This window comes from Pristis pectinata, chromosome 3 (assembly GCF_009764475.1).
Source record: "Pristis pectinata isolate sPriPec2 chromosome 3, sPriPec2.1.pri, whole genome shotgun sequence".
NCBI lineage: Eukaryota > Metazoa > Chordata > Chondrichthyes > Rhinopristiformes > Pristidae > Pristis > Pristis pectinata.
The window spans coordinates 40,697,679-40,725,012 of record NC_067407.1 but is presented as its reverse complement, the minus strand read 5'-3'; the positions used below and the strand labels follow the sequence as shown (position 1 = coordinate 40,725,012).

General features: G+C 39.6%; 1 protein-coding gene across 2 annotated transcripts in view; it reads left to right on the top strand.

The window, feature by feature from the left end:
• pde4ba (phosphodiesterase 4B, cAMP-specific a) overlaps positions 1-27,334 on the top strand; it is a 416,670-nt gene that overhangs the window by 68,431 nt on the left and 320,905 nt on the right. For both annotated transcript variants that reach the window (XM_052011515.1, XM_052011516.1), the window contains 2 exons: positions 971-1,095; positions 25,855-26,093. In XM_052011515.1, the coding sequence (XP_051867475.1) occupies positions 1,054-1,095; positions 25,855-26,093 (281 nt within the window). In that variant the 5' untranslated portion in view covers positions 971-1,053. The remainder of the gene's footprint in view (positions 1-970; positions 1,096-25,854; positions 26,094-27,334) is intronic.

Genomic DNA, 27,334 nt, shown 5'->3' with positions numbered 1-27,334 from the left:
CCTCCTGACATTGTCAGGGGAAAGTACCATAACATAACTGTTTCATGGGGATAGCCAGGGAGTTGTGAAGGAAATTATTCCTTTGAAGTGCTGGAAGGTGAGGTTTTGGGGGGGTGGGGTGCAATCTGTGTCTGCTGGTGGGATCTTCTTGGAGCTGGTAGAAATTGTGAAGGATGATCTGTAGAATGTGGTGGAAGGTGAGGACCAGGGGAACAAAGGTGAGCACCTCTGCTCTCATGCTCTCATCCCCACTCCTGGACAGAACAAGAACTGAATCTGCTCTTCTGAACCAACCAGACACTGCTATCTGCATTCAGATAAAACCCCCAAACCCCATTAATTGTAACAATTTGATCATGTGTTGTTGGTTTGAGCTTATGGCACTGATCACTGTTGTATATAGGTAGAGGGTCATAGTGAAAGATTCCATAAATAGAATTGGAGATGGGATCTTTACGGCATATTTTTCAAGTCCCCAGTTGAAACAGCTGAAGATCTGGTCAGTAGTATTACAAAAGGTTACACAGAATATTACTGAGGGAACCAGAACGTGCATACTTATGAACACACAGCTATTTTTTAAGAGAATCATCTCACAACATTCACTACTTCATATGGAAGCAGAAATGGGTAGGAGTATTAAAAATTAACTTTTAAACAGATGTGTTTATAATTAACGTTTATTTTCAATTAGTTCCTTCACAGAAGTCCCAAATCACTGAATATATTTAATTTTTTTTGTTCCTTCAAATATTTTAGGATGATTTTGTCTTCACTAATGTTTCAAGATTAACATGTAAAATATTTTAGGATGATTTTGTCTTCCCTAATGTTTCAAAATTAACATGTAAAATATTTTAGGATGATTTTGTCTTCCCTAATGTTTCAAAATTAACATGGAAATATTAAGTTTTAATATGTTTGATTGCAGCTATTTTATTCTGATGTGTTTATTGTTACTTTGTTATAGGGAATACATGAACTTGTCAGGAACTGGCAATCTGCTTCTCTGAAATAGAAGTGCTGGAACTATATATCACAGTCATTTTCATAATGAAAAAAAGTAGAAGTGTCTTGGCAGTGACTGCGGAAGATGTAAGTCAATAATTTGAGCTACGTACCACCAATGTAACAATATAGGTTCAAGTTTTATTTAATAAAACACCTGAGTTTTTCTAGATGTATATTTTATTTATAATTCTTGGGTATTAGTGCTAAATTTAATGCTTGTACTACCTCTGGAATAAAGGTTTTGGACGTTGCATGGGCTTGCATGTGAGCTCCAGTTCTGAAAAATAGTTTCCTTCTTTCTTTGCTGTATTCGTATCCTACCCTATTTAAAATGACTTGGGATCTCCTTTCTTTGCGGTCATTACTGAACCCATTTGGGTAAATGAAATGTCTGGAAGTATACCAAGCAGGTTTCTATTGTGTTGTACACTGTCTGGGATGGAGTGAAGGGTTCACCTGCCACAAGGATGTACACTTTAACTGACTTGTATCATTAGGCAGCTTTCTGTCATTTGGCTTCTTCAGTGGGGAAAACTGTTTAGGGGTTATATTAATGAAGAAATCCTGTAGAAGACCTCCAAACAAAGCTTCCTGCAATGTATCTCTCCAGGAGCCTCCCTACCAGTCGAAGGAGGAATAAATTATTTTTAATGTTTTTATTTTCTTGAAATTACAAAGTTATGGAAGATTTTATTTGCTTTCATTTGGGAGATTTAACATTCAAATTCTTCCTCTGCCACTCATTGAAAAGTGGGATGTTCAGACATTACATATGATGCAAGTTGTGGGTAATTTGTCACACAATTTATTCCTATATTTCTGTGTAACTATGTGTGCTCTGCATATTTGAGCAGCTGCATGAAGTACATGTTGTATCACGAAACCAATTTTTCACGATAAAATTACCTGTTGAAACAACTTCTGTGTTCATTTCATGTATTACCACTCATGGTGCCTCTTATTCTGGTCATTACTAGTGTTATTTCTGTTGGGGCCCAAAATCCAGTGTAACAAGTTGCACCCCATTTTCGTCAGTAGATGAGAAGTGCCGGCTGAGGAGCTATTTTCACTAGAATTTAATGGAACAACTCATTATCAACTCATCCTCCCACAGATGCTGCTCAACACAGAGTTCCTCCAGCAGATTGTTTGTTTCAGATCTGTATTTTTATTTCCTTTTATAAAGTTAGTTTAAGACCTCAATTTCTTCCTGTAGCATGCAGCCTGGTACGTTACACAGTTCTCTGAAGTCTATATAGGATCATCTTCGCCTTGTGTCCTGACTACTGGTGTCATAGCATTTTGTACACCGTACCTACTTTCTTATTGGCCTTATTAATCTGCCATCAAACTCTTGTAAATATTAGAAAAATAGAAGAATTTAGGATAGATTTCCAAACTTAATTCAGTATAATAATTGTCTTTTTTTAAACAAGGAAGAACCAACATAATACTTGATGATGTGTATTGCCGGAGAACCTCCCATCTTTTATTGCATTATTGGACAAACTTATCAGTCTCTGTTCACTCTCTGCATGTGTAGAAAGTTAGGCCAAGGCTTCAATCCTTAATTGACTAGTTTGAGAGCTAAAATAAAAACAGAAAATGCTGGCAATAGTCAATAGGTCAGGCAAATCTGATGAAAGGTCACTGATGTGCAATGTTAACACCTTTTAACTCTTTCTCTTTCCACACGTGCTACATGACCATCTGATTATTTCCAACATTTTATTTCAGATTTCCTGCATCTGCAGTTTTAACCTCTATTTGTGGGAGTTATGCAGCCTACTCTATAGCTAGGGTGTCAGGCTAACATAGTCATTGATCCTCGTTTTTTTTTAATTAACCACCAGGGTCTTTCTTGGGGGCACTGATTGCATTTATTGGATAGCATTGTCTCTGATTCACTTTTTAAGTGATTTCTTGTATCATAAAGTCAACTAATACACTGCAAGGAGAGGCAGAAGGTAATTTTTGGATTGCTCAGGATGAAGCTTTTCTGAAGTTTAGGTATGAAAAATGACCTGTATACTGTTGGTACTTCATTTGAAAGCCGTGCTGTCTCCTCCACCCCTGCAATAACTGTCTGCTGTGCTGTTCCAACATTATGTAAATTCTGTATAATTATTAGCACTACATATGGCAAGTTATAGCCAAATTTCTAGAGACTCGTAATGCATTTATGCTAATCTTGCATTCCTCTGATCCATGAATGACTTAAAAAAAAAATGAGATTGCACTGACTTCTCCAACGCCTACATACAGAAGCCAGGCATGAATATAACAAGACCACTACTTTCACTATCTTTGAAAATATACTTTACATTCCAAAAGGAATTTAACAATTTGGGTGCTTCCAGTGTCAGTCAGTTAAAGAATACGGATTCTAATATTTGATAATTCCATGTATGCAGGATGCTACTGAGGAGCTTCTGGATGAGGCAGATGAGTGTATCAACTTCATGCAGGAGCAAAAAAATGTAAATTCCAGGTGTCAGCAATGTAAATTATAGACTAATTTAAAGAAGAGAGCACACATGGGGAATTGGGCTTGGAACTGACAAGTGATGTGAAAGTGCAATGTACATCACAAGAATAATTTGAATGCCAAAAGTACATTAACCATTGAAGGGAAAGCATTAAAGAAGGTGGGGAAAGAAAAAATTGGACGTGGTACATGAGCAATGCTGTAAAATGATAACTGAAACCACTATATTGTTGGAGTGCATTTATGGAACATTTAATAATAGAAAAATAAGAGGCACAGAGGTGCAGCAAGTAGTGTTGCTGCTGCGGCACAGCGCCAGGATCTTGAGTTTGACCCTAACCTCAGATGTTGTCTGTGTGGAGTTTGCTCATTTCTCCCTATGACTACATGAGTTTCTCTGGATACTCCAGTTTTCTCCCATATCCCAAAAATGTGGCAATAGGATAATTGGCTGTGTAAGTTGTCCCCAGTGAAGATGATGACGTGATAATTAAATGTTTTTTGGGGGGTGAGGGGGGGGCATTGGAGGTTGCAGAGGGAAGTGCGGAGTGGGAGCTGCTGGGCTGGTCTTGAGAGAATAGGTTACAGAATAAGTGGAGGAATGGGATTTGATGGGAATGCTCATAGACATGGTGGCTAAATAGCTTCCTCCTACATCATAAGAAAATTTGAAGGCATTATTCTCATTTGCATGAGATCTTAGCCAGATCTCATTTGGAACAATTCAATTTTTATTTCGTCATATGCAAGGTATCACTGAGTCTCTTGGAAAAAGTGCAGAGCAGATGTCCTGTATAAAGCACCTTGATAATTATGATGGGGTAATAGGATTGGGACTCTATCCTGATGAAGTTGCTAATAAGCTGTAGTCAACTGTATTAGAGTAGTAAGTTTATGCAGATTAGGGAGAGCCAATGTCACAGTCTTAAGTTGTAATATCTTGGTCAGATGAACAGGATTTGCTATTTTCACCAGAAGTTTGAAAGTGTCTGCCATTTCGTGATTGGTATCAATTCATGGCTTTCTTTTAAGAGGGGATGTGGAAATAACTGGCATAAGAATCTCTAGTAACAAAACAAAAATTGGGGTCAAGATGATCTCCAGGATTAGTTTTGATCAGCTGGATGGGTTGGAAGAAATTTATAGATATTTTCCTCTGTTTGGATTTTTAAATGATTTTCCATTTTTCTGAAAATGTTATAGTTTTGTCTGGTATGTGAAATGTCTCATTACACAAGCTATAGAGTTAAGTTTTTGCCATTATTCTTTAGTAGACTATAATTGAAGGTGGCATAAATTGACTCCAGGAAAATTGGATAAGTTACTGATCAGCGAAGGGATTGAAAAACGTTGAGAAGATGAGCAGTTGGGGCACGACCATGGAAAAAAGGAGCAACTTCCTTCGTTGAGTCATTTTCTTTTATTTTACTGCTAATTATCTTTTGAAAAGTTTTTTTTGAAGCTGATTTAAAACTGTATTTGGATAGAAACCAATTAAATTGAAAAGTGGTTGTCAGCCGCCTACATCGTGGCGACACCTACCACTTGTGTATCTTCATAAAGAATGAGCCTACTGATTTAATAATTAGCCACCTTGACATATTTTCAGCTGTGAAAATCCTGGTGTCCAGCTGATTTTTTTTTTCTTCACCTTGCCTTTAGGATTTGAGTGTCTGCTGTCATACTGTAGATAGTAGGTGAATATTTTACTTTGGACCAAGACTGTTCATAGAATTTAGAGTAATTAAAATATATTTTCAAATACAATAGCATGCAATATTGTAGAATTGCACAGGTGGTTGAGCACTATCTGAAATAGGGTTGCTACCAAATAGGATCATGTTTTGAAGTTTGTTTATTAGATATTGAAATGTATAGAAAACCCAAACAGTTAACTTCTTCAGCAGTAGAAGTAGAAATCGGGGGTGAGGGGAGAATCATCATCCGTTGTAAAAATATTGATTTACTTGAGGTGAGGAATATTCTTCTCAGTTTGAACAATATCAGGAAGGACTTCAGTTTAAATGGTGGGGATAAAGTGGCAGTGATGCCTACTGCTGCCTCAGCATACGATTGATTTCTCACATTCTCTCATTGCTCTCATTAGCCTTGATAGAATTTCTGTCATTCTGTTTGGTTTTACTGTTTGTGTGGAAATACTAGAGAGAATCTAGTGTTGAACATGAGAGCTATTGATTCTGAAGGAGGAAAAGAGCCATGCACTCTCTCTTCTCTTCCTTGTGGCTCTAATTTCTGCCAAGACTGCTGAAAGATATTCAGTTAGGATTTGCAGAGTGCTGCTGTCCCCTTAATGTGTCCCAATCTGCTGAATACACTGGTGATTTTCCAGCTGCCGGAGTTTCCACTGTTTCATTGGTGATTTGTATAAGCACTGTTCCCTGAATAGCAGATATGTTTGGCATTCCATTTTGGAAGTTCCTCAATTTAGTGATTGAAAAAAAATTGACTTCAGTCTGGCCAAGAAAGAGAAATTATAATTTTCCATTTGACTCATTAGTGTTTGCTTGATGAAGGTAGATGCTTTCCGATTTCTAGTTTGAAGCAAATACTGTTTGGGATAGGAGATGTAGATGAAATCTCTGATTATAGAATGGCAGGTTGCAGAAAAGACTTGATCTAGAGTTTAATCCGGGCAAGTGTGAGGTGCTGCCCTTTGGGAGGTCAAAAGTAAGGGGAGAGTATACAGTTAATGGCAGGACCCTTGACAGCATTGATGTACAGAGGGATCTTGTGGTCCAAGTCCATACCTCTCAAACTGGCAACACAAGTAGATAGTGGTAAAGAAGGTGTATGGCATGTTTGCCTCTATCACTAGGGCATGGAGTAGAAGAGTCAGGAAGTCGTGTTGCAGTTGTATAAAACTTTAGTTGGGCTGCACTTGGAACATTGCAAGCAGAAGGGATCAGTTTAATTTGGCATCATGCTCAGTACAGACATTGTGGGCCAAAGGGCCTTTTCCTGTGCTGTATGGTTCAGTGTTCTAAAAGATGAATTCTTTTTGTGTAGTAATGGTGCATTGGCTAGTGTGTTGGGCCATTGAGTTTGCTGCTCTGTATATTGGTGTACATGTGATACTACCATATTTTGCCTTCAAATTGCCCAGTTTCCTCTTGAGGAAAGGAGCTGGGAATAATCATGGGTCGGTTTCAGCTTAGTGTTTTTTTTCTTGTTGGAAAAATAATTTGAGATTGAGGAAACTTCATTGTAGTAGCTCATTAGTCTGTCCAGGGTATAGAACTGCTCTTAGTGATGTATTTTAATATACAGTATATTCTCAAAATTAGCTTGATAACAGAACAACTGTCTAAACTGGTCAAATGCTTAAGGATGTAGTTATTAGATGATATCTGCAGCAGGATCCAAGATGTGAGAGGTCCACTTGACCACTTCCTCCCTAAAAGCTGTCTATTGCAAATACACTTGTCATTGAATACTATCCTGTTGTGGATGCCAAATACCACTTCATACTGAGGGCATACTTCCATTGTTTTTGTGTATCCATATTTCTGTTCTAAGTGGGGTGGATTCCGAATAGATTTGGCATCTGAAATGTTGGTATCATGGGAAGTTGTGTTATCAGCAACAGAAAATAATCTACCACCATCTGTAATTTCATAGCCAAGCACATCACTCACTCTGCTAATATCATCAAGTCAGAAGACGAGCCTTGTTCTTCTACACTCATTTAACATGAAAGGAGCAGGATCAGGTAGGCCTAAAAAATAAGATGGTAACCCAGTGAAGTTACAGGATTGGACAATGTGTCACAAACCAGCAACAAAAGAAACACACTGAGCATGATTCAGTGTTAAAAACTATTTTATTAATCACTACTTATGATAATACGTAAAATAAAAGTAAAAATGTTAGTATGTTAGAATTCAAAAATGTTAAACCTTGAACGTTAACCCCAAAACTAAACTCATCGTGTGTGTGTGTGACAAAGTCCAAAACTCCCAGTTCCGGAATGGTTCTTAAAGTTCAGTTCCGCAAGCCATAAGGTGAAACATGAGCAAGGGCTTCTTCAACAACCACCGTTGTCTGAAGATAAGATGTAGATGTAGAAAAACATAGAGAGAGTACATACGAAATCCAAATGTTCCACGATGGAACCCAAACGACACTTCAGTGTTTACTCGGTAGTGACTTCCTCACCCTGAAAAGCATCCGAACCGTGGTCGTCCACGCACAAATACCTGTTTCCTTCTACAGGTCAGCAACAAAGTGAACTCCACTGGATTACTTCCAACTTCCATACATGGATTTCAGTGGCAAACACAGTTATTGTTTCTCATCCATCGATAGAGAAAACAAGCAGGCTGGTGTCTCTCTCCCTTCTCTCTCTCTCTCTTTCTTCTTCTTCTGACCTCTTCAACAACGTCATTACGTCCTTTATCTTCTATTGACGTAAGCACGTCCCACACACATATACACACACACTCTCTATCTTAAAGGGACTTTCACTGAGTCCGTAACAAATGTGAATGCTCCAATGTGAAGGAGCATGTTGTAGATAACTAAGTGATAAAATAACCTATGGATCAGAGTCCTGTCATATGTTGTGAATGGCAGTGAACAATTATATAGTAAATAAGTAGAGGGGGCTTCATTAACATTTGCTTGAAAGACTCAGCACATGATTGAAGAGTATAGGTTTCACCAAGATGTGCCTAGTAGATGATCCATATTGGTTGACTATGGAGGTTCCCACCTTCACTAGTCATTATTCAGCTAGTCTTAATCATACCTCAAGATAAGGAGAAGTGGCTGAATGCTCAAGATGCTGTAAAGATGGTGAACATTATAATATCCTAACTGCGGAGCTGAAGATCTGATCAGCAGAACTAGCCTGGTCATTAACAATGTTTCAGTAACATTGAACACTGGCAACTTTGTGACAGGGTGGAACATTACTCAGCTGGATCTTGTAGACAAAAGCCAGGTCTGATTTACAATCTGGCCAAATATCAGCTCATTGCCCCTAACTTCTATCATTTTACTGACTTAATTATCAACAGCCTCAGAAGCCTCAATTACTCACCAATAACCTAGTATTCAGTGCTCAATTTGAGTTCTGTCAGGACTACTTGTCCTTTGACCTTCATTAAAACCCTGTTTGAAACGTAGGCAAGAGTTGAATTCCATGGGTGATTTTAAAATTACTGACTTTGATGTCAATATGTGTGAGCAAATGTGGCATTGAGCAGTCCTGGAAAAACATGAAGCAATTGTATATCTGAAGGATAATCTTCTACTGGCTGGAATCCTATCTAACACAAATGAAGATGGTTGTAGTTTTAGAGTCCAATCATATCAGGTCCAGGAGTTCTTCAGCAGTAGCCTTCGTTATAAGCCATCAGAAGGTCATAAGTAGGGGCATTTAGTTCGACTCATAACTGTTCACACAATGAACCAATTTTGCCTGCCTCAATAAGAACTAGTCAGAGTCACAATAGTTCAGACCTGGGCTGCCAAGTGCAACATAACTTTATGCCATATAAGTGGCAGTCTTGTACTATCTTCAACATCAATATCCTGGGAGTGAGGTGGTTGGGTGAAGGATGGAGGTGTGTGGTGTTCACCAGTGGTGAGAAGCTTCACTGTACCAGCCACATGGGTGTATAAGAGCAGATCAGGGGCATGATATTCAGTCCTGCCTCAGCAAAATGTTCTTCACCATCTAACAGCAAAAATCTGGAGTGTGGTGGAACATTCACCACTCACTGGAAGACATCACTTACAAGTTCCCCTTTTTAAATTGCACACAATCTGTTCTTGGAAATGTATCCCTCTTTGGGCTCGTTATCCTTGGGCTCAAGTACCTTCCCTAACAGAAATATGAGCATCCTCACCACAGGACTGCAGTGATAAAAGAAGGAAACTTGCTGCACTTTGAGGGCAGTTTGGAATGGTCATCAAACACTGGCTTTCCCACCAGTGCTCTTGGTTCTTCCCAAAGTTAAAAATCCATAGAAATATCTGGTAACTGGATCTACTAGATAAGATGTTTGTTGTTATTGCTCTCCCTAACTAATATCAGATAGCATTGGCACATCAATGAATGAACAAGTTTTGCCACACCTCATCCCCAATACCCCTCACCAGCTTTTTTTTTTGTTTGAAGTTGATTATGCATTTCCATTCCCTACGCTAAGCCAACTCTGAATTTATCCTCGCTTCACTCATCTCATGGTTATGAATAGGTGGCTGCTTCTTTTGTCATTGATGTGGCAAAGAGTATGCAGGGATGACAGGAGAAATTATTACACATGTTATGTTGGCTGTGTTGTGACAGGCAGGAATGAAAACCTAATAGAGTGATGTCATAATGATAGATTACATGAGAGGCAGTGGAGCAAGGAGCTCTAGCTGATTGAATTGGAAATGTTTATTCTCTGCTGGAGCTTCCTCCCACCCTTTTATAATTTAATCGTGACCAACATTATTCCTTTATCCATCATTATCTAGCTTCCCCTTCAGTACATCTGTGCTGCTCACTTCAATCAATCCACTTGGTAATGAGTTATACATTCTCATCGAGTTCTGCGTAAAATTTCTTCTGAATTCCTTATTGTTATTTACCATACTTTTGTATTTTTTGTTTAATTGACAAATGGAACAAACTCTGTCTACCTTCTCAAACCACTTAATAATTACTTGGGGTAACTTTCAGTTTTCTCTCTTTTGGAGAAAACAGCCCTGGCTTAATAATTGTAGCCATTCAATTCTGGTAAGACCTTTTGTTAACTTTCTTGCACTTGTTGGAGATATGGTGAGCCACAAAGTTCACTGCATGCCTGACCCATCTCAGCTCTGTCAAAATTGTTATTTAGCATCTAAACTACTCAAGTAATACTTTATGCTTCTTAACAATTTTAATCAAAACTATTTAAAAACAAAAAGGTTAAAATACATCAAGAACAAAAATAAATGTAAGTTGGCTCCATTAAATTGAATATGAATGAAATTAATTTGCACTTTTTTTCTCTCCAAGCAGAACTGCTGCTTTCAGTGGAAGGTCTTTTTTTTAATCATCTAGAGACCAGAATTGCTTCATGTAGTAAGAGGGCATTGGAGAGATGAGGATATAGGTCTTCCAGAGTTTTAAAAACATGTAGATCTTGAATCAAGTTCAAGACCATGAGACTGCAATCTTTCAATTATACACAGTGTCACAGAGGTCAGTCACTCCTCGAGTTTGCTTTACTTTGTTTATTCAAGTAATGATATTGTCACTAACAAGCTCATCTCTTGCCCTGATGAAGATCAGTGGTAAAGTATCTGTTTTGGGAATCTGGCATCAGGTATGCAAACTGATACTATAGGAATAACTGTACCTGTATGTTTCTTTAGTCTGAGAGAGGGGTCTACACTTTAAAACAGAAGTTATTGCCTAATTGCAATCCCTAATTGCTGCAGACCTGAAGAGGCAGTTAAGAATCAACAAAATGGTGGGTCTGGAGTTACTTGTGGGCCAGACTGTACAAGGATGACAGATATCAATCCCTGAAGGATATTAGTGGACCCACTAAGTTTTTGTAACAGTCTGGTAGTTTCATTGTTCCCATTACCAAGAATAGCATGTTAATTTCTGAATATTTAATTACTTGAATTTAAATTTACCAGATGCCAAAATACAATTCCAGCTTGTCTCTCTGGATCAATAGTCCAGAATTCTAGCTGCTAGTCCAGTAACATTTAATAGTGCACAATAGTTTCCCTTGTATGAATCCAGTGCCTCGATTAAACATTACAGTTTCATTCATACTATATTTGTCATAAGCAATTTGGCACAACTTAGTCACTTAAGGCCACTTAAGAGGACAGTTTAAAATCAGTCACATTGCTTTGATGGGATTTTGAGAATCTAGCAGTAGTTGTGTTATTGATCCGAACTTTTCACTCCAGTGTTAGTTAATTGAATTTAAATTTCCTTCCTGTCCTTCTCTGGATCATTCTCTAGACCTTTGGATTTTTAATCCAGATAATAATCCATTATCATATTCTATCCAACAGCTTGCAGTAAGTTGTATTTGCCTCTCTGTGCTCCATATTCTTAATGAAGATTGCCTAGTTTCTGATATCTCGCTGAATTTAATCTCCACTTGGCAGAGAGTTCTGGATTACCTGTGCAGGAAAAACTTTCCAAATTTATTTATTGCTCAGTGGTGTAGCTGTGACTACAAGATTATGACTGCTTGTTCTGGATTCTTTAACTAGGTTTTCTGTATCAACGTTACTGAAACTCTCTATCATTTTAAACATCTGTTTTTGATCAGCATCCAACTATCTAAATTCAAAGCGATGCAAGCCAAGTTTATAAAATGTCTTCTCATAATTTCATGCTTTCAGCCTGTTCCACTGTACTAACTCTACTGCACTCCTTGCAATACCAACATATCGTATTAGTGGTGTCCAAGAGTAAATGCAAATCTCCAGGTAGGATCTGATGAAGGTTCTGCATTCTGAAGCACCATTTCACCACATTTTGTATTATATTTCTCTGGCAACAAAGATGAGGACTCTATTCTCTTTTTATTTGATTGATCTTTTTTTGCTCTAGCATTTACTAATTTGTATACATGGGCACCTCATTCCCTTCAGTGGTCCTCAGTTCCTGGTCTCCATGAACAAAGTAACATCAGTTTCCTTTTTGATATCTGGAAAAAATATTGTATTTTTCATCACATAGCTTGGGATGCATTGCAAAGGAGAGAGATTTGTATTCCTTGGATATTGTGTCAAATGCAGGCTGGGGCAGACTAAAGTTTTCAGCGTTATATCCTGCCCTGAACTCTTTACTCTCTTATCCAGTTCCATCACCCATGGGGCTGCTGAGGCAATTTTGGTATCCTATTTGATCCTGAGTTTTTAAAAAAAATATTCATTCAAGGGATGCAGGCTGAGGCAGCATTTAATTGCTTATCCCTAGTTGCCCTTGAGAAGGTGGTGGTGAGCTGCTGCCTTAAACCACTGCAGTCCTTGAGGTCTGGGTGCTGTTAGTTCTAGGATTTTGACCCAACGACGGTGAAGGAACAGTGATATATTTCCAAGTCAGGATGATGTGTGGCCTGGAGGGTGACTTCCGGGTGGTGGTGTTCCCCATGCTTTTGTTGCTCTTGACCTCCTAGCTGATAGGGATTGTGGGTTTCAAAGGTGCTGTCAAAGGAGTCTTGATGACTTGCTGCAATGCATCCTGCAGATGGTACAAACTGCTGCTGATGTGTGTTGTTGGTGGAGTGAGTGAATGGTTGCAGATGGGGTGCCTATCAAGCAGGCTGCTACGTTCTGCATGGTATCAAGGTTCCCATATCTTCTGCAGCACAAAAACAGAACCTCTGTTTTAACCATCTGTAACTGGAATTCTCATTCATGTCTTACTACTTCCTGACTGAACTGTTTCACTGTTCTCCTAATTGACAGCACCGATGCCCCTACCCTGTCAAATAGAAAATACACTTGTCCTTGATTTATTAATTTGCATTGGATCCTGAGTACCTATGTAGCATATTTAAATATTTTATCCTTGTTTCTTTTACAATATTTTTATTGAATCCATGAAAAAAGAGTACATGCATCAAGAAAGAGAATAAAAATACTAAATATGTTGTATTAAATCATACTTAGATTACAATACTCTAAATTAATAAACACATATAGAAGTTAGTTAATAAGGAAAAAAAATTGAAATATTTTATTATAAAAAAAAATCTACTCCCACTACCAAAACCCGAAGCTGTTAGATGGGGAAAAAACAAGGAAAAACCTTTAAAAATGTAACGGTGTCAGCCAATATCTGTGTTTTAGTCACCAAATCAGAGATTTTGAAAATAATTCAAAAAAGGTCCCCACAGGGTTTGAAAGTCTAGGTTAGATTCAAAAACTGAACAGCAAATCTTCTCTAGATTCAAGTATGACATAACATCCCGTAACCATTGAGCATGAGTAGGCGGAGTAACTTCCTTCCATTTAAGCAATACAGCTCTCCTGGCTATAAGAGAAATAAAAGCCAGAATATGTAAATCAGAAGCCTTCGAAGTTGTATCTTTTTCTCCAACAATCCCAAATAGTGCAGTCAAAGGATTAAGTTTAAAATTTATTTTGAGGATTACTGAAAAAGTATGAAAGACCTGTCCAATATTTTTTTTAAGACTCTGACATGTCCAAAACATGTGAATTAAGGAAGCCACTCCGTTATTACATTTGTCACAGTAAAGAGATATATCAGAATAAAAATGGGATAATTTATCTTTGGACAAGTGAACTCCATGGACCACTTTAAATTGGAGGAGAGAATGATGAGCACGTAATGACGAAGTATTAACCAACTTGAAAATTTCATTCCAAGTTTCCTCAGAAATTGACATCTGAAAATCTTGTTCCCAAGTGTTTTTAATTTTATCTAGTGGCACCTTACTCATTCCTAGTAATCTGTCATAAATATTAGATATTGAGGCATCCTGAAAAAGTTCCAAATTAAAAATTACATCTAATAAATTCTTATCAGGACTCAAAGGAAAAGATTGAGATTGAAGAAAATCTCTAATTTGTAAATATCTTAAAAAAAGAGTTTTTGGTAAATTTTACTTGGTAGACAATTGTTCAAGTGAAGAAAGGTTTCCTCCAACAAACAGATCTTGAAAATAAGTAATACCTAATTTGTCCCATAGAAGGTTTAAAAAAGTAATTAAAAAAAAAAGGGACTGGACAAAGGAAAACTCAATAAACCAAAAATCCTTGTTTAAATCCCTTCTCAGCCTTGTTCCTTCTATTTCTGTAACCTTTAGTCAAGAACTGAATCTGCTCTCTTGTGCATTGAACTTCCCTGTACCCCATTACTGGTTCTTGTGTTTCTTGCAGTATTGGTCACGTGTTTTGGAATCTCTTCCCTATACCTCTCCATTGCTCTCTCTATCTCTCGCTATCTCTTTTGTAATATCCTATGCTCTAACTCTTAAACTTTTGGTTATTCCACTTAATATCTCATTTGTCTGATAATGCCTCTGCATGGCACTGTTTCTAACCTGAAAGTAGCTTTAGAACATAGAATAATACAGCCCACAATGTTGTGCCAACCTACATAAACCTACTCTATGATCAATCTAACCCTTCCCTCCTACACAGCCCATAACCCCCTCCATTTTTCTTGCATCCATGTGTCTAAGAGTCTTTTAAATGTCCCTATTGTATCAGCCTCCACCACCACCACCCCTGGCAGTGTTCTCCAGGCACCCACCACTTTTTTTAAAAAGGCTTATTTCTGACATCATTTCCCCTCTCTCCCCCCCCCCCCCCAAAACTTTCCTCCTTTGCCCTTAAACTGATGTCCTCTGGTATTTGCCATTACCACCCTGGGGAAAAGGTGCTGGCTGTTCACTCTATCTATGCCCCTCATAATCTTATACACCTCTATCAAGTTGCCTCTCATTCTCCGCTCCACAGAGAAAAGCCCTAGCTCGCTCAACCTATCCTCATAAACATGTTCTCTAATCCAGGTGGCATCCTAGTAAATCTCCTCTGCACCCTCTAAAGTTTCCACATCCTCCTTATAATGAGGTGACCAGAACTGAACACAATACTCCAAGTGTGGTCTAACCAGAGTTTTATAGAGCTGCAGCATTACCTTGCAGCTCTTGAACTCAATCCTCCAAATAATGAAGGCCAGCACACCATACTCATTCTTAATCACCCTATCAACTTACGCGACAACTTTAAGGGATCTATAGACTTGGGCCCTAAGATCCCTCTGTTTCTCCACACTATTCAGAATCTTGTCATTAACCTTGTACTCCACCTTCAAATTCAATCTTCCAAAGTGTATCACTTCACACTTGTCTGGATTGAACTCCATCTGCCACTTCTCCACCCAACTCTGCATCCTATCTATATCCAGTTGTAACCTACAACCTTCTACACTATCCACAACACCTCCAACCTTTGTGTCATCTGTAAACTTACCTATCCCTCCACTTCCTCATCCAAGTCATTTATAAAAATCTCAAAGAGCAGGGGTTCCAGAACAGATTGTTGTGGAACACCACTAGTCACCGTCCTCCAGGCAGAATATTCTTCATCTACTACTGCCCTCTGCCTCCTGTGGGCAAGCCAGTTCCAAATCCATGCAGTCAAGTCTCCATGGAGCCCATGCCTCATGACTTTCTGAATGAGCCAACCATGGGGAACCTTGTCAAATGCCTTACTAAAGTCCATATACACCACATCCACCACTCTACCTTCATCAATTTGTTTTGTCATCTTGATTATCCCTATTACTTTTCCTGAACAAGGGAACAACATTTGCCATCCTCCAATCCTCTGGTACCACTCCTCTGGCCAGGGAGGATGCAAATATCATCATCAACACACCAGCAATCTCTTGCCTCGCTTCCCGTAGTAACCTGGGGTATATCCTGTCTGGCTCTGGGGACTTATCTATCCTAATGTTTTTCAGAAGCTTCCAATACTACCTCTTTCTTAACCTCAACGTGCTCCAGCACATTAGTCAATGTAAACAGGCCTCACATTCATCAACGGCTCTTTTCCCCAGTGAACACTAGGCACATTTCCCCCTTTACCCCTGAGCAGCCCTACCCTCACCCTAGTCATCCTCCTGTTCTTTATGTATGTGTAGAATGCCTTGGGGTTTTCCTTAATCTTATTAAGGCCCTCTCATGTCCCCTTCTAGCTCTCCTAAGTCCCTTCTTTAGCTCATTCCTGGCTACCTTATAATTCTCAAGAGTCCTGCCTGATTTTTTGCTTCCTTAACCTTAAGTATGCTTCCTTTTTCCTCTTAACTAAATGTCTTGCGCCTCTGGTCAACCATGGTTCCTTCAGCCTACCATCCTTTCCTTGTCTCAGTGGGATAAACCTATCCAGAACCCCATGCATGTTCCCTAAAGAACCTTCACATTTCTGCTGTGCATTCTCCTGAGAGCATCTGTTCCTAATTTGCGCTCATAAGTTCTTGCCTAATACTGTCATAATTAGCCCTCCCCCAATTAAAAACTTTCCCATATCATCTGTTCCTATCCTTGTCAATAGCTATACTAAAAGTCAGGGAGTTGTGGTCACGATCTCTGAAATGCTCGCCCACCAAGAGATCTGTCATCTGACCAGGTTCATTGCCTAGTACTAGATCCAGTATCATACCTCCTAGTTGGCCTGTCCACATACTGTCAGGAATCCTTCCCGGACACCTAACAAAATCTGCCCCATCTAAACTTTTGCACTATGGAGGTGCCAATCAATATTAGGGAAGTTGAAGTCACCCATGACAACAACCCTGTTATTTTTGAACCTTCCTAAAATCTGTCTACTTTTCTGCTCCTCAGTGTCCCGGTGGCTATTGGGCGGCCTATAGAATACTCCCAATAGAGTGAGTGCTCCCTTCCTGTTTCTGACTTCCACCATGATGTCCTACCTTTCCTGATTAGCAATGCCACTTCCCCCCCCTCCCCCCTTTTTACCTCCCTCCCTATCCCTTTTGAAACATCTGAACCCTGGAACACCAAGTAACCAATCCCACCCTCGTGACAGTTGAGTCTCTAATGGCCACAACACTAGTTCCACATGCTGATCCATGCTTTAAGTTTATCAGCTTTATTCTTAATACTTCTTGCATTAAAGTAAACACATTTCAACCCATCCTACTGACTGTATTTATGCCTATCCATTGCCTATCCTCCTTCAGTCTCTCTGCACATCTCATCTACCTTTTACACCAACTACTCCATCTGACCTAACACTCTGGTTCCCATCCACTTGCCAACTGACTGGGGGATCGGACTGACTTTTCTGTCTTTTTAACCTTGCATTTATGAAACTGCCTACTCCTATTCATTTAGGGTACAAATGCTAGTTGTTCCACCACAAACACACTTTTTTCCCCTTTGGCTATGCCTCTGCTTCGTTACAAGGAATGCAAAGACTTGGATAAGCTTCAGAATAATTCACCATTTTCCTTTCATCTGGAATGGTCTACCAACTTTCCTTACAGGCATGTTGAGGAGGTGCAAGCTGTGCAGCAAACTTTTTATTTTTCATTCAAATATTGTAGATGATGTAACATGAGACAATAAAATAGTGAGGCGTGACTATGATGGGTTGTGGTGCCCTGTACAGTTAAACAGTTCCAAACATCTGTTGATGCTGTTGTCTTGGATGATGCGACTCCTTTTCCTTGCATTATTCTTGGAAATGCATGAAGAATGATGCATTAATTTCTTTTGGCCAACCTGGTAAGATAATTAAAACATTTTTGATACTGAACTGCTGTTCATGTGGTAGTTGATTTAGAACTGCTGCATTTTATTTTGTGAGGGAACATTGAATCCTGGGTGTTCTGGAGCTGTTAGCTGTTAACTTGCTCTATTGTTGCTTCAATTAGCTTTGTAAAATCTGACTTAAATGTTAGAAATGCTATGAGCGGGGACCCTTCAGGGAGATCAGGCTGGATACAGTACTAAGTGATGGCACTTTAAAGCAATCAATTTATGGAATTAAAGTTTAAACAGATTGACTGTGGGATAGCACTCCACAAATTAATATTTAAAGACCTACTAATGAGGATGCAAAATACTTATCACTATAAGGGGATGATGGGCAGACGAATCCAGGTGGGAGAGGGGAAGGAGACGGCAGCTGGTGGATGACAGGTAGAGATAAAGGGAGAGAGAAAATAAAAAGGGGGTAGGTGGAGCCAAGTGCGTGGAGGTAAAGACAGGCTGCTGTCTGCCAACTCCAACCCCTCACTATCAAAGGATATGTCAAAGCACCTTCTCCAGTTATGTTCCTAGGAGGTATGAAGAGCTCAAAAACAAATGTTTGGTTTTTGAAGAAGTGATCATCATTTTGAGGAGGTTAGCGAAATTCTAAGGTGATTTTGCAAGACTTGAAGACTTGCTCCAAAAAGGGGAACAAGTTTCAAAATGTTTCTTCAACCCACATGTGGAATTCTTTTTGTAGATAAATGGTGAAGAGAAAGAAGGTGGGGTGATGAGGATTTAGCCTTTTACATAATCCATCCTATAAATGACAGCAAGAATAGGCATAATATCTGTTGTAACAACAGACGGACTATGTTAGCTACTTGTGAAGGCAGCTTTACAGAAATTTATTTCTAAGAAGGTCCTTTTGATAATTATCACTTTCTGTACCAGCAATGGACATTGTTAGCACCTTCTCATTGGACCTCATCAATTACCTTAATACTGGCAAGTACCAGCTCAAATCTATTCACTGCAGGGATGTAGATAGTCAGGTGGCAGCATTAATTAATGCACCAAGTACATGAAAGTAGTAGAGAACAGATGAGAGGCACCTGGGTATGGAGGAAAGTTCTTTCTAACCCATGCTGTTCGGATTATGCATTGTAGATTGCCCGGTTTCACCTCTGGGAATGTCAGCCAATGTGGGCATAGGCAAGCAGGAATGAGATGCACGTGTCGTGTTGCTGGTACACTCTTTCCCCCATGCTAATAAAGTAACATTCCACATGTTGCAAACTCAATGGAATTAATCCTGGAAACTATGATTGGATATGATTCCAGTGTATGGACAAGGATTGTATTACAAGTAATTTAAAGGTCATTTTTTTATATTACTCAGATTTTCACAATGTTTGACACAGTATTGATGCGTATTTGCATCTCCAAGGTACATCCAGTGAGCGAAGCAAGAACTGTTTTCTCATTTGTTACAAAAAGATATATATAACAATGCCCTCTAGTGAGCTAAATAGAAAATCTGAAAAATGAAACAACAGAAATTGTGTACAGGTCCTACGATAATATCAGAGAAATCGATTGTCTTTAAAACACCCTATTTGTCTCTGCATTTCGTTTACCTGTCTATACCTGTAATGATATTATTTTATCTATGATAGGACCTTGGATGGAAAGGCAGCCAAAGCTTTGAAACTGGTTTAAGGCAAAGCTCAAGGTGGCCAACTTTCATGTATATTTCATATTATTTTTATATAGCAGTTCTTGTTTAATGACTTTCTCACATGCACTGTTCCCATTTCCTTCAAATCTGATGTCTTTTTAACCTTTCTTGAAAACCGTTGGCCCACTTCTAACCTGCCTTTCCCTTCTAAAATGCTTAGTGTTATGGTGTCCTGCTAACTGTGTGCCCAGCTTTCCCAGAAGGCTTATTTCTGGGCCAAGGCTCCCCTAGACACCCCCACTTGCCTGCTGGAACAGCCCACTCCCTCTTCAGGACTTCCAGACCTGTACGGGAACAACAACTTGCCTTACAGCTCAGCTGAATCCATTCCAGGCCTGCCCAGAAGAAATCATTTCCCTTCTAGTCTTCTAGTCCAGGTGACTCCACTCCAGGACTGACCTGATGCAGCCTCTTATCTCAGAAGCATGGTAGGAGGGTTAGACTGCAGGTGAAATGGAAACGGTGTGGATTAAAGTCTTCCCCCACTAGCACCCACCACCACCCCCCCCCCCCCCCCCCCCAAGCATACTTACTAGCTACTGTTCAGGCCACTGAGAACTAAGTTGATGAACTAAAAGCAAGACTAACCTATCAAAGGGGACTGAGGGACTGCTGTGTGCTCTCTTGAAATGTGGCTTATGGTTGCCTCACCTGACTGCCATACAACCTGAGGGTTCTGAATTCACTGAATGGACCATACAGCGTCCTTGAGCAAAGTAAGAGGTGGAGGGGTCTGCTTCCTAATCAACTCCTCGTGGTGCTTGGATGTAATGGTCCTGGCGTGTTCCTACTCACCCTACTTGGAATATCTAACGGTAAAGTGCTGCCCATACTACCTGCATGGGAATTCACTTCAACTATCCTGACGGCAGTCTACATTCCACCCCCGGCAGACATGAAGCCTGCACTCAATGAACTATACTCCATGATCAACAGCCTTGAAACAGGATACCCTGAGGCTGCCTTCGTCATAGCCAGTGACTTCAACCAGGCCAACTTCTAGAGTGTGTTACCAAGCTGCTGCCAGCATGTCTTCTGTCCCACCAGGGGCCCAAGCACCCTTGACCATTCCTACACAACCATCAAAGACTCCTACCAAGCCATCCCCTGCCCACACGTCGGGGAAATTAGACCACCAGGCTATGCTGCTACTCCGTGTACAAACAAATTGGAACATGAGGATCTGGTACAGAAAGTCATACAGTGCTGGTCTGAGGAAATAGATGAGCTTCTAAGTGACTGCTTTGAGTCAGTAGACTCATCCATATTCTAAGAGCAGCCAACCTAGATGAGCATGTCAACACCATCACAGACTTCATCAGCAAGTGTGTAGAGGACTGCCTGCCAAAGAGGTTAATTCCAGTGTTCCCAAACTGGAACCCATGGATGAACTGGGAGATCTACTCCCTATTGAAGTCCGGGACTGCGGCATTCAAATTGGGTAACCCTGACGTATACAAGGAATCGAGATATGACCTCTGTAAAGCTATCAGAGATGCCAAGAGACAATACCAGTCCAAAATAGAGTCCCAGACCAGGTATCACTTGTGGCAGGGCTTGCATTGCAAAATGGGGAACAAAATGAAGTTGGGGAGCATCAGTGACAACAGCGCATCCCTTCCTGATGAGCTTAATGCATTCTTTGAACAGAAGGGGAATGGAATGTCACCACCCACCTCTACAGCCTTCAATGCGCCGAAACCTACAGTCACCATTGCAGACGTCAGAACAGTCTTCTGGAGAGTGAACCCGCAGAAAGCATCTGGCCGGGTGGTGTCCCTGGCCGTGTCCTCGGATCCTGCGCAGATCAGCTGCCAGGAGTACTTGCAGACATTTTTAATCTCTCCCTACGGAGGTTCTCACCTGCTTTAAGAAGACCACTATCGTCCCGGTACCTAAGAAGAATAGGGTAACGTGATTTAATGTCTTTAGCCTCCAACTTCCTCAGGAGGCTAAAGAAATTTGGCATGTCCCCTTTGACCCTCACTAATTTTTATTGATGGGGCAGATGCATCACGGCTTGGTATGGCAACTGCTCTGCTTGTGACTGCAAGAAACAGCAGAGTTGTGGACACAGCTCAGTAGATCATAGAAACCAGCATCCCCTCCATGGACTCCATCTACACTTTTTGCTGCCTTGGTAAAGCAGCCAACATAGTCAAGGACCCCACCCACCCCGAACATTCTCTCTTATCCCTTTCCCATCAGTCAAAAGATAAAGCCTGAAAGTGTGTATCACCAGGCTCAATGACAGCTTCCAGCCTGCTACTATAAGACTATTAAATGGTCCCCTAGTATGATGTGGACTCTTGACCTCACAATCTACTTCATTATGGCTTTCCACCTTATTGTTTGCCTGCACTTTCTCTAACTGTAATACTTTATTCTGGATTCTGTTATTGTTTTCCCTTGTACTATCTCAATGCACTATTGTAGTGAAATAATCTGTATGGATGGCATGCACAACAGTTTTTCACTCCACCTTGGTACATCTGACAATAATAAACCAATTTACCAATTTTATTTGAATCCCTCAAGGGTTCCACAATCAACAGCAATAGGGCAAAGGTTATATTGTTTGAGGAAAAACCTGTAACTTCTGCACAATTTCTGTTTGTAAACATTTCCAATTGATTATACTGTTAGTTAACACTTATTGTGACAATTATCAGTACCATCGTTAGATGATAAATCACTAATGTTATGTATTCCCTACAAATCATTCAAAATATCATTATGAAAAAGAAATTGCCAATGTACAAATTATGATTTAAAGAAATCGAAACATTTAAACAACAGTGTATTTCATAATGCAATCACATTTTTATAAAATGAGTTTTTGTGACATGGGTGTCATTGGTATTTTTGTCCATCATTAGTGATCCTGAAAAGGCAGTGATACAGGCGAGTGGTTTGTTTGGACATTAATACAGATAATCAAATATATGTCAAAGCAAGTAAAGTGAACAGAGTTCTGATAACAGTTAGTCTCTTTCCTGATTTATTTTTGTTCCTGTGAGCAAGCATAGACTCAATGGGATGAATAGCTTCCTACATTGTGAGAAGTGGAAATTAACCTGCACTTATCCTGGACTGTTTCCTAAATTCGTCATTGATAATTTTCATATCCTTTCTCTACTTGTATGTTTGCTTGTTGAATAATTGAACAATGTAATTTGTCTTTTTTTTGGTGGTAGTGGTTGCAATCATCTCTGATATCATCATTGTGGGTAATTTTAAATGTCATGCATTGAATTATAATTCAATAAAATTGATCCTTCTATGTGTCATAGTTCATGCCAATACATTACCATAGTTATATAATTTATAGTTGTTTACCATAGTTGGACCCAAGCTAGATCTCTGACTCAGTTCCATCTCTATAATGTAGGAGGTATAAATTACGTCAACTATAAATTAATGTGCTATGTAGTGCACAGAGCGGATAGATAACGTCACCAATCCATGGACTTGAAAATTTCACTGTTTTTAACATTTCTGGGCCTAACATCGCTAATTTGTTTAACTGCCCACATGTGGGCACTGAACTCTAATTTTTTCCTTCAAGAGCTGTGGCATTTGCTGTGTTTATTCACCAGCCTTCTTGCTGCAATTTCAATATATGGTATTTTAAGCTGATGACACAGCAACCTTTATCTTTCTGTGGTACGTAGGAAACACAATGGCACCATGTTAGAATAAGAATGTAAGGTGGAGCTACTGCTGGGATTACCTGAGGCAAGATTCTCTTTGAGCCTGCTTAGTACTGAAAGTTTGCGTAGTGTTTATTGCAGCAGGAACAGTCTATGTGGAGTGATTACTTTCTGTATATAACATAGCCTTGAGCTGCTGTTTGTGGCTGTGGAGGGTCCAGGGCCACCTTGTGCACAGTAAGATCTTTCCTGGGGTGTGTGTAGCATTCTCCAAGGCCATATTTTTGGCTACTAATATCATAGAGTATGAACTGCAGGAGAGGAATTGATGCATCTTTTAAGCCGGATGTACATCATTTAGTATTATTACCTCCCTTTGCCTTTGCTCCTTCCCCTACTCCTGCTCAAAGATTACATAGGATACATCATTTAATTGTTACTTCAGAAAAGTTGATGAGATATCTTTATTAGTCACATGTACATCGAAACACACAGTGAAATGCATCTTTTGCATAGAGTGTTCTGGGGGCAGCCCACAAGTGTTGCCACACTTCCGGTGCCAACATAGCATGCCCACAACTTCCTAACCCATATGTCTTGGGATGTGGGAGGAAACCGGAGCACCTGGAGGAAACCCACGCAGACACGGGGAGAACATACAGGTTAAATAAATATCAAAATCAGGGCAATGACCGTTTTCAAGTAGTGTCAAAAGAAGGTTACATCAGCATGTTACATCACCCTGTCACCTGAACTTACCTATCCCCTGCCTGCGTGTACTCCTCCCCCTCCCCCCCACCACCTTCTTCTGGCTTCTGCTTTCTTCCTTTCCGGCCCTGATGAAGGGTCTCGGCCTGAAACGTTGACTGTTTATTTCCCTCCATGGATGCTCTCTGACCTGCTGAGTTCCTCTCGCACACTTTGTGTATTGCATCAACATCATTTACCAGTCTAAGCCACAAGTGCTTAATGATGACTATGATTGTCCAAAAATTCCCATGATAAGGATGAGTTGAAATATAGCTTCAAAAATTTTAGAAGTTATCTTGAAACGAAAAATGTCTTGTGTACTTTGTGACAGTGTGAACTTGATTAAGCAGAAAGATAGATGGATTTGGAGTAGAAAGGTTAAACATTTGGAAGGGCTAAGCTGAAAGCAGGTACCTTGTGATATTAAAAACAAAATGCTGGAAATGCTCTGCAGGTTAGGCAAGATCTGTAGAAAGAGAAAATTGTTTTAGAACAGATGTATTGATGAAGGGTCTGACATGAAGTGTCATCACTTTTTCTCTTTTTGCAGATGCTGGCTGACCTGAATGCATTTAGAATTTCCTGTATTTATTTCAGAGTTGCAGCATCTGCAGTTCTTTTAAAAAAACTGTATCACTTATATGTAATGTGTTTAAAAGTGTTTGTCTCAATTCAAATTGAAGGCTGGAAGGTGATAAATGGAGACAAGATGCTGCCACCTACTTCCACCCTCCCTTCCCCCACCTATTTCTATCTGTGCTTTTTGTTCTTATCTGACTATACCTATCACCTTCCAACCTTCAGTTTGGTTTTGTTTTGCTCCAGATTACAGCACCTGCAGTTACTTGTGCCTCCTAATGTAGTTGCTGGCCACTTAAGAGATTTACATTGGAAATTGACAAGGCAGTCTCTGAAGTGGCTCCCTGCCATGAACCAGCAGCTGTTGCACAGTCATTACTGTTGAGTAAAAAACATTCCATAGGAATGTACGTCCACTTATAATATAGGATTCAATGGGAAATAGGGTTTTGCGTTATGGAAACTTGTGATATGGATGGTTTTCTAGGAATGTAAGCCCTTTGCCATGCAGGTGTTGCCTCTTGAAACCTGATAGTAGTGAAGTGAAAATATTTACTTGTTTCCCAATAGTTTGTATACTGTAGTTGTAGAGTTAGGGGGAAAGTGTTCTATTTTATCTAGTGTTCCACAGATTTTTTGTTAATTTCATTATTTCCAAAATTATGCTGATTCGAGGAAAAACATGAAAGGGTTAATATCTTAGACATTATTAATCATTTTGTTCATTTTTCACTATTTGAAAGGCTAGGTACCCATTGTCCATCAATTTTTTTTCCTTTCTCTCCTGAAAGGGTTGATTAGTATTTTAAATATTCTTTTTGTGGGGAAACCCAAATTACTTTGTCTTCAGCACTCTTGTGGCTGAGAACAGATGACTCAGTATGGCAAATGAATTTGTTGGTCACTAATGTCCCATGTAGACTGCTTATCCATAGATTCTTTTAGTAGAACTTTGTTTTAATTCAACAGTTTATATAACTTTTGATCAAGACAATAAATTATTTCAATAATTTAAGTGTTTTAACTGGAGAAACTTCTTGTTGTGATTATAGAAATAAAAGCAATAGAAAGTAATAATAATTTATTGAACAAATGTCTTGATTTTGTTAAAACATTTTTTTAAAATACTGAATCATGCGGCCAATTAAATTTTATGTTGTGTGAAGTGCTTCTTTGTTTAAGTATAGTTGATGGGAATTGACACAGCTTTCTAGATTTGGTGGGCATGTTTAGCATCATGCTCTTACAGAATAACAAATTGACACAGAATTATGAAAAGCTAAACCATGATTTAATGCTGTTTGATGTAAGATTAAAGCAAGTGTCCATTCTAAAATGAAACTTAAATCCTTTGCATATAGTGGACTCCTTTTTATTCCTAAAAATTTCAAATGTTTATCTCTTTAGAATGGTAACGAATCCCCAGAACATGGTCTTAGCAAATCTTATACTTCTTCTGGAACCACGCTTGGAGTGGATTTACGAAGAGGGAGAAGACGATTCTCCGGTAATCTTCAGTTACCACCATTGGCTTGGAGGCAGGGAGAAAGAGCAAAGACTCCAGAAAGAGACAGCATACCAAGACCTACCACTTTGCCATTAAGAACACCTCCACGGATCGCTATTACACCTGTGGACCAAGATTGGTAAGGCTAACCTGAATTTAGGCTATGGAATGTAATTATGACATGCTTTTGTATATGCATACGGTGATGAAGATGTTTCTCATTGATTATTGGATAGGTGAAGGCAGGACAGGGATGCAGGAAGGTGGAACAGACCATTGGGGTTAGTGGGGGTAGGAGGGATGGTTATGATAAAGAAATTGGCAAGGAGGAGTATGAGCCAGGAACATTTAATTGTTCTTAGCCATGAGCTGCCTTCTGTGGCCAGCAACATCAATGTGCTCATCCTGGCCCTCTGTTGCAGAATGCATATGTGACTGCTCTCCAGGAATCTGGGAACTCTGCTCCCTTTGTACCCTGTCCTGGCTGCTGGGCAGTTGTTTCTCAATATGTATAGATCCCAGTACTAAGCTATCTTCTAAATTATGGGCTTTGATGGTATCTGAGCTGAGAGGTGGGCAACAAAAAATGAGTGATGTGTCTTTCTTGTTCTCCTTTTTCTACCATTGCCTTGCCAAAATGAGGTGCAGGCAATCGCTTGTGTTACAGGTAGGGTTGCATTCCTAGACAACGGTCCGCATCACGATTTTCCATAACTCAAAGCCATGTCATCTGTGCACGTGTTTAAAAAATGCAAGTTGAAAAAATACATTTTTATCTTTTTTTCAAATAAATTCTATAAGAGTGAATTTTTGTGTAGTGATTTATGAATTCTGTAAGCAGGAATTTCTGTAAACTGGAATGGCTGTATTGCAGGGTTGCCTGTACTTGGCTTTCAGATAAAAGAAAGACACAAGGTTTGCAAAGAGGAGAGGGAACATAAGGGATATATACATAAACCATCTACAGATTGTAAAGCAGAAGAGCAAGTATGGGATTTGGGGAAGGTGGGATAGGAGCAGAACGAAGCAAGTGTTGTGCTGCTGGTTGTACCAAGCAAAAGTGACTTTAAAGCTACTGAGATTCATCTGCTCCATTGGGGTAAGTTGCTGGATGAACAACTGAATCCCTGCAGATATCTCCTGCTACCACCATAGAAACATTAAAAAAAACAGAAACATTAGAAAAACCTACAGCACAATTCCGGTCCTTCAGCCCACAAAGCTGTGCTGAACATGTCCCTACCCTAGAAATGACTAGGCTTACCCATAGCCCTCTATTTTTCTCATCTCCATGTACCTATCCAACAGTCTCTTAAAAGACCCTATCGTATCCACCTCCACCACTATTGCTGGCAGCCCATTCCACACACTCACCACTGA